The following is an 8,947-nucleotide window of genomic DNA, read 5'->3' on the forward strand; positions in this document are numbered from 1 at the left end:
ACAATTCCATAAAAAGGGAGAACAGATACTGCTTAGGCCAAAGGTGAGTTACCAAATATATTTTTATTGGGTTCTTCTGAATCTTCAGAATTACCCTGGATATATGTGAGAAGGGTGAAATGCAAGAAACAGTTTCATCTAGGAGAATGAAAACCATCTATTAAGTTGTCTGTTTTGAAAGTAGGCAAACAGAACTATTAACGGTATTACCCACAACTGGACAAATTCCTGGAAGATCCCTTCATTCAATTACCACTTGTAAAGGTCAGTTCTGGTCCTGCTTAACTTGTCTGTTACTAGGATTTGCTCTGATAAAATGTAAGACACTCAGAAGTTTAAAAAGTGCTGAAGAGCTAACTCCCAACTGACCACAGCCAGCCTGCCTAAAGTGTACAATCTGGTGACGCTAGCAAATAAATGTACCACATCTCTGCAGTGTTGACTGCAATCGTCTGGATAGGTCCTAAGAAAGATTAGCTGTCTAAGAACTTACAATAACAATAGATGCCCTTCTGTTCTCTGTTTCAGTATTCTTTACATGAGGGAGTTGCCTGCCAAGGCAACCTGACGTCGGCCAGTATACCAAAGTCTTTTACTACTGCGAGGTGCGCAGTACTTCTGATGTAGGTTGCTATCAGACGTAGGCCATAAATGTGATGTACGCGAGCACCATATTTATTTATTTTATTTGCAGTTTGTTAACTGGGAAAGTCCACTGGACCTAGATGAGCCCTTTTTCAATGTAGGCCCAGGGAGAAAAGCTCCACAGTATATATGTACAAAACTCAACAAGAATTGATACAAGAGTTAATGCATTAATAGCTCCACTGTATGTACATACAAGAGATTAACAAGAAGTAATGTCAGGAGTTAATAGAGTATGTTCTAAAAGCAAACAAGCAGTAGTTAATACATAATGATGTACAACAAAGTTGAGTTGCACAAGTAGGATAAAAACCATAAAGAGAGAATAGACATTTTATCTTTTCTGGCAGGCAGATTGCCTACTTAAGCTGAGGCCATCCTCAGAACTGAAGCCCCAGGCAGACAGACAGTCCAAGGGATGGAGAATCAGTGTATCCAAGAACAGGAGGAAATGGGGAAGGAGGGAGGGATAGAATACTGCAACAGAGAAGAGAAGGACATCTATCTTTATGGTAACTCCTCACAAAACTAATCTATGCCCTGCTATTCATCTGTTGCAGTATTCTTTACATGAGGGAGAATACCAAAGCTCATGCAGAAAATCATGAAAAATGGCCCTGGCAAATCCTGCCCTGGATCTGGAAATAGAATCCATTTTGTAGTGTTTAGTGAAAGTGTGGACTAACGTCCAAGTTGGCTGAAAGTCAGGGAGTCAGGGTGTAGGGACCTAGAGGTGAAGGCATCCAAGAAAGACGGGGATAATCGGATATATCACAGAAGGACTAGGGGTCTGTACCTGAAGAAGGTCATAGTATCACTTTTTGACCTCAGACATTTGTGAGCTGTCCCATTTAAAGTGATCTCTCATCTCTGAGATGGTCTCAACAAAGGAAATCTCCCTCAAAGGGGATTCTGTCCCACTGGAGTCTTCCTGTGGGGAAGCGTAGTTCAAAGGGGAAGGGATTTGAGAGAAGTAATCTTCCTCTGAATTGGCTTGTGCTCTGGCCCTTTTTTGGGGGCAAGATGGCCAGGGAAGAAGAGAAGCAGGCTGGCCTGAGGTAGACCTCAGAGTCATGAAGGCCTTGAACAGGTCTTGGGCAAAATTCCGCCACTCCTATAGAGGGTCTGGTGGAGGAGAGGAATGTTCAGTTTTCTATTTTTTCTTTGCAGGGGTGTCTATGTGATGCAAAGAGGGAGGACTGGACGTAGGCCTACACTCAACCAAATCCGAATCAACATCCTCCCTCGCTACAATCTGAGTGATTCTTCTAGGTTCTTCCAACACGATAAGCCTAGGATCCCCCCTGGCTATCAGGCACCAATGTCTGAGAGGCCTCTCTGGACATGCTTACATTCAGTTCCAAGGTGGCCTGTAAAACTGGTTCGGCCTGTGGATCCGGAGCCACAATGGAGCATGTCTCTGCGCTATCATGTGCCTCAGGAGAGATGTCTGTAGGGAGAGGCGCAGCTTCCACTTTGGGCCTAGGTCTTTTGGCCTTCCACTTAGTACGCTCGGTTGTCAGGTCTGAAGAACACTCCATCGCGCTTTTAGCTAAGAGTCTCATATGTTGGTTCTCCAAGTAAATAGAGAGGGATGAAAGACGGCCAGAAAGGGGTTTAGGCACAAATGATTGAAAAATCGAATAATTTTTATGCTCGTGGTGGGGCTCAAGACAAAAAAGGCACTGGGAGTGGCTGTCCTTGTGTGGAATCTGCCTTCCACAATCACACTTCCCTTTCTTGGATAACATTAGCCCTCAACCAAGAGAAAACAGTAGCAAAAGCCAAAAGTTTCCCAATGGGGCACTTATCTTTACCGAAGAAAAATGATTCCGGCAGCAGAGCGACATCTGGGACTAGTGATCTGACTGGTGGCAAAGAAGTTCTGAGGATGGTGTGCGTGTATGTCACTTTTATGGCCTAAGTCCGATAGCCTACATCGGACGTACCATGCACCTTGCAGTAGTAAAAGACTTTTGTATACCGGCCGATGTTAGGTCGCCTTGGCAGGCAAATCCTTCATGTACAGATGATGAAGAGATTAAAAGGTATTGATTACATTCCATATCTCTTTTACATTTATGTGCTTTGGTTTTTTTGAAAACTTCAAGAGGTCTTGCACCTATACCCCCATAGAAACCGCCTCGAAACCAAAATCTGAAGAGTCTTTAGTTGCAGACTGTTTTTTTTTTAAACAAAAAACATCTTTATTGAATTATCGCTTATGACATAGGCAATCATAAATTTATATAAATAAAAACTAACCAAACATTATACATCACATTTGATCTTCTACACAGTCATTGTCAATCGAACATTACATAGCTCATTTAATTCCTGCCTTCTCCTAAACCTCATTCCGCCTCTAAAACATTATTCTGCATATACTGTTCCCACAATTTCAATTTTTCTATGTAATTTGCTCCTATTCATTTCTAAAGATCCCACTTTCAGCTCTTTTATCTCTATTACTATATTCACTACTTCTAATACAGTTGGTTTGGACTTTGTTTTCCATTTTCTAGTAAATGCTTTTTTTGGCTGGCACCAGAATTAAACTCAGCAAGGCCTTACTTACTATGTCGAGGCAATTCAGATCCCATATCATAGTTCAAAAAAATTTCTTCCTTAGTTACACCAATTTGCTCAACCAGTATTTCTGACAGAGTAGCATGCAGGGAATTTTTAAAGTCTGTCAACTCATTTCACTCCCCAAAATACGTTTCCAATTACCTCTTTGTCAAAGGAAAAAACTTCAAAGACCAATACACGTAAGGTTCAGTTAAGGCACTTTTAATTTACTTGCAGCAAGGAGACAAAAACATGCAAATACAAGGATTTGTCTAACTACTAACAGGAAGTATGTTTATTCTTATACTGTTTTACAAGACATGGCCTTCTAAGCTGACGTAATCAAACACAACTTTCAGTATTGTTCTACAGCAGATGTTACTCAGATTTTCTGCTGACATGACTAGATTTGTGAGAAACTTTTGAGAAAAACAACCTGGCCTTGGTGACCATTAATCCGTTTACAAGCGTCTGTTGTACAGTGTTACATTTCAAGGTACTCTTCTAATTCAGATACAAGCAAATGCTGATTGCAGTTCATATTTTCAAGCAGGCTTTGTACTAATTATCTATAACTTCTACAGCTGTGTATTTTCTCATGGCACAGCAGAACTTCTTGTCTAAGCTTCATACAAGTAGTATTGTTCTATTCATTATTTTCCTAACGCAAGCAGAAATCACCTGCTTCTCAGTAAATTTCCAAGGCACAAGCAAGATTTTAGCTAACAATACAAGGTCAGAAAGCATCTGCAGTTTGTACAGATTTATGCAGTATGAAATAGAATAAATGTGTTAACCCTTTTCAAGCTCTAAATGCACTAAGCATATTGCTAATACACACATTAATACATATTTTTCTAACACTCTTTCTTCTCCATCACATCTCCAACATTTGTTGCATATTTGGGAGCCATACATATATCCTCCTATTGTTTCTTTTTGAATTGCTTCTCTGCTCTCCCTTCCTAATCCCTTCTAACCTCCACTGATTGATTCCTACAGCTATCATGCAATATTCTATATACCCTACTAATTATCCCTTTTTTAAACAGCAGCTTCTGTTCTAGACTCAACTAAAAAACTCTACCAGTGCTAGTCTTTCATTCAGGATCCCCCTATTCCTTTCTTTAGCCTATACTCAGATATCGATCTCCGATAGGGAAGGCAGTCTCTAGCCTGCACTCCAAATGTATTCTTGGCCTCTTCCCAATCTATTTCCTTTCTCTCTCTAATTATTTGCTCCCAATACCTTGATTCCTTTGCAAGACACACTAAAATACATACAGAAACACTATTTTTTTACATACATAAAAATATTTAAGTAAACAAAATATTCTGTGTGAAAGGGTTCCCCAAAGGGGTCTTATCTGCCAGAAAAAAGGAGCTTAAGTGCCAGCTACTGCTTCTTCATGAGATAGCAAGAAAGTACTGAAGATTTTCCACTCTGACTGCTGATCTTCCCTCCTCAGGGCTGACCAACGAACAGGTAGACTGGAAGTGTGGGAAGAGCCAGAGATTTTGGAAGCTGGGCTGTTGTGTCTTGGGCAAGACACAACCTGTACAGCCTTTTAAGCTACTGCAGCAGTTGGAACAATGAACATCAGACACTGCCATTATAAAACTCCTCAAGCAATAAACTGATTTCTGAATTAACCAACCTGTTTTACATGGGGGAAGGAAGTAACCAATAATTATTTCAATGTGTATCTGCTCCATCAGATAAACAATGCTACTCCAAGTTGCTTGAAGCATATCCTTTTAAATTTCAGATCCCAAGCTCACACCATAAAAGACTTGGGTCATACAAGATCTGTCTGTAAACCTTTATAATGTCCTAGCCACAAAATGCACTCCTGAATATGACTTAAGCAAATCAAAGAGCCACACTACAGTACTTGCTAGATACAACCACTGCTGGGTCATAAAGCATTGCTGGTAGATACAGTGCAAGGAAGTAATCTTAGAAAAGTCTACAATGATGTGTCATCACCTGGCTACGGAGATTCTTAACATAATAGCTCCTATGAAAATTTCAGCCTTCTCAAAGTGCTAGAAGTCTTGTTCTAGTAAGAATTACTTGGAATGTATGTTTCAGTGTCATAAAGGTCAACTCACAAACACATTTCTGAGTCTGTATGTCAGGCATAATGGCCGGTTGAAGAAGGAACCGAAAGTCAACAAGAAAGCAGAAATTAAGAAAAACAAAAACAAAACCAAAAACAAGAAAAAAAAAATACCTGTTCGGCCAAGTCCTGCATGACAATGGATGGCGATCTTCCCTTCTTGAAGAGCAAAAGCCATGACTTTAACCATGTCAAGAATCGTAGTGAGAGAAGCTACCCCATAGTCTTTCCAACCAAAATTATAAAAGTAAACTGTGAAAATAAGATTTAGATCAGTTTCTTCAACTGCAGACACTTCAGTTTTGTTACACCATTCTTAACTGTGAAGTTTAGAATGCATACAATTTAAATACACTGTAACTCTGGATTTAGCACTCTAAAATACAAATAAGGAAACCAGAAGACTCACTTTAAATATAAATATGTCGCAGTTTATAAAAGTGTTAAGTCCTGGCAAAATGTTATTTTCTACATGCTTCTGTTCATTCAGTTGTAGAAAAGTACAAGAAGTAACCCTAAAAAGCATCACAAAGTGAGTGGCTCATTAACACAACAAAATAACTGTTGCCTGCAATGGCCTTGGTATTAAACTGAGGATGAAATTCAGGCATCATATGCTTTCTAATGTGCATCTGCTTTTTCTTGTGAGAGAAATACTGTAAGTACTTTCAATGTATCATTACTGCCATCAGTTTCACAGAAAACTGCTCCGCTGAAAAAACTGAAAAGGGGTGTTACAGCTTGATCCTGTACAGTCTCATAAAGCAAAGATGCAATGCAACCATTTTTGGCTAATACCCAACCTTTATGAACCAAGTAAACAAAATAAATCAAAATGACTAGCAAACTGTAGAAGTATGCCAGTGGTTTACTGGTGTAAAGTGAAACTAGGTTCATGCATCAGCAGTTTAATCATGGGTGGAGGCAATCTGAGAACAGAAACAAGCTGATAAATGGTCAGATGCAAGGGGTTAATGAACCTTCTACTTTCAGAGAGGGAAGGGGATGAATACAATACTAAGAGAACATTCTTTGTGGGAAGCCTGAAGTATTGCAGGTGTAGCATCAATATGCTGGACAGTGCAGCAGATACATCTACTGTATTCACTTGCTCAGACTAATCTAATCTTGCACTGAAGTATGACATATGCATAAAGAAATAATGGGGTGTGTGTAGATAAAAATAAAAAAAAATGTTGCACATTTTGCAGCTCTGTTGATGAAACAGGGCAAAGCCATGTCTATTACCTAGGTGACCAGAGATTGATTACTGGCTCGAATTCTTGTTGGAGGAGAGGAACAATAGGGCTTAGCAGGCTTATCTCTCCTCTGGGGGTGAGGGTGGGTAGATGGGGCTGGGGGGGGGGAGGTCTAATGTGGAAGTGCAAGGCAGGATGCATGTTCTGGTGGTTGAATCCTGCTAGAGACCACAGACCTAATGGGAGTGTTGGTTTCAAGGGCGGCAGGGCAGTCCTGATGGGTTATGTCACTTGCAGAAACTGAAGACATGCCCTTGCTAACTTCCACTGCATGTTCAAACCTGAGTATGTTACTGGACATGCTTAGGGGGATTAAGAGTAAACAGCAAAATTCCAAACCACTCGTGTTTGCTGCCTAAATGACTCTTGTGTCTGTATACAGAGTACAAATATCTGAAAGTGACATCTGCTGATTGACAGGCAGTGGGGACAACCCCCCCCCCCCCAAAAAAAAATATTTCCTGCACTTTCAAAATGCTGTGAAACACAAGCCTAGTAGACAACTACTTTTTACTAGGTTGGGTTCGGATCCAATCCTCTGATCCATCTTGACCTTTATTTTCAAGCTCGAGGCCCTCTGCCAGCTCATGGCTAGATCCCTATCCCAGAATGTACTAGTAACATCTCCAGATCTTGTTTGCCCTAGTTATACAATTATTAGTATTCCTATGAAGAATCTAGAGGCTGATGAAGAAGGACAGTGGTCAAGGTAAACCATTTTGTATAGACTCGGTCTTCTAGGAATAAAAGAAGGGAAGGGGGAAGGAGGGTGGGATGTAAGAATGAAGGCGAAGATGGGCAACACACATGGAACGTTATGGTGAGTACATAAATTCTTTATGTGTTGTCCTATCTTGCCTTCAATCTTACTAGGTTGGGACAGCGTCCCTAGCACACTGAATCTTGGGTGGCTCAAGGGAGAATATTCCTCAGAACCATGAACCCAAAAGAGGCTCTATTCTTGGAGGCCAAATCAACTTTGTAATGAGTGATAAAGGTATGTGGTTTAGCCCATGTTGCTGCAGTGCAAATGGTGTCAATTGGCAGCTTAGCCAGAAAGGCTGAAGAAGTTGCAATGGCTCTTGTAGAATGGGCTTTAACTTTTTTTGGAAGTTCCTTATTTTGAGATTTGCAGATAAAGATTATACAATCTGAAAGCCATTTCGGAAGTGTAAATTTAGATACAGGGGATCCTTCTGAAAAAGAAACAAATAACTGATCAGATTTTCGGAATTCTGCAGTTCTATGTACGTAAAAACGTAACTGTCTATGTACATCTAGTTGATGTAACATGTATTCTGTCTTGTTTTCATATTTGGGACGAAAACTGGTAATTCTAAAGCTTGGTTCAAATTTGACTCTGAAGCCACCCTAAGTAAAAAGGAGGAGTTTGTTTGCAAAGACACCCTGTCTTTATGGAAAGGCAAATATTGGAGCTTTATGGACAAAGCTTGCAACTCTGACTCTCTTCTAGCAGAGGTGACTGCTATCAAGAAAATGTTTTTTCCAGGTCAAAAACTTTCATTCGCAAGTCAATGCTGGTTCAAACAGAGGAAAAACTATGTGGGATAGGACAAAATGTAGGTCCCATGGTGCTGGAGGGTCTCTGATAGGTGGTCATAATAAGAAAGTACCCTTGAGAAAAGCTTTGCATAGTTTATGCGACATTATGTTGGTGCCCGAGTCTCCCAAGTAAAAAATTGAGATCACTGCTAGCTGAACCCTAATAGCTGCACCGTCACTGAAAAGTTTTGTTAGGAAATCCAGAATTAAACTAATGGGAGCAGAAAAGGGATCAACATGGTTATGGGTAGCCCATGAGGAGAATCTCTGCCATTTGCTTTTACAGATCTTCTTCATTGAAGCCTTATGATAAGAGATTATAATATGTTTAACTGAAGAAGAGAGGGAAGGAAACCTGGCTATTGTTGGAAATGGAGCAGTCAAGCTTTCAGTTTGAGGGTCTGAAGGGATGGATGGAGCAGTGTTTCTGATGCATGAGTCTAAAGGTCTGGAACGTCCAGAATCCGTGGCTCCGTCCAAAGATGAGGTCACAGGAAGGGGAACCAGATTTGGCAAGGCCAGTACGGAGCAATGAGTATCAAATCCCTTCCCAGAGAACTGGCTTTCTGAAGGACCTTGGGAATTAGAGGAAAGGGAGGAAAAGCATAGAGGAGGCCCGGGGGGCTAATCATGAATGAGTGCATCCCTTGGTGCCTCCCCCGGACGGGGGATAAGTGCAAAGTAGCTACTGCATTTGGCATTCACAGATGTCAAAAAAGGGTTGCAGCAAGACTGACCACATTTTCGGAAAATAATTTCCACTATCTCCTGTTTCAGGGACCACTT

General features: G+C 40.7%; 1 protein-coding gene across 6 annotated transcripts in view; it reads right to left on the reverse strand.

The window, feature by feature from the left end:
- PTPDC1 (protein tyrosine phosphatase domain containing 1) overlaps window positions 1-8,947 on the reverse strand; it is a 1,141,579-nt gene that overhangs the window by 452,951 nt on the left and 679,681 nt on the right. For all 6 annotated transcript variants that reach the window (XM_044078123.1, XM_044078118.1, XM_044078120.1 and 3 more), the window contains one exon: window positions 5,454-5,591. In XM_044078123.1, coding sequence (XP_043934058.1) covers window positions 5,454-5,591 — 138 coding nt within the window. The remainder of the gene's footprint in view (window positions 1-5,453; window positions 5,592-8,947) is intronic.

This window comes from Protopterus annectens, chromosome 7.part0 (genome assembly GCF_019279795.1).
Source record: "Protopterus annectens isolate FY-2018-M chromosome 7.part0, PAN1.0, whole genome shotgun sequence".
Lineage (NCBI taxonomy): Eukaryota > Metazoa > Chordata > Ceratodontiformes > Protopteridae > Protopterus > Protopterus annectens.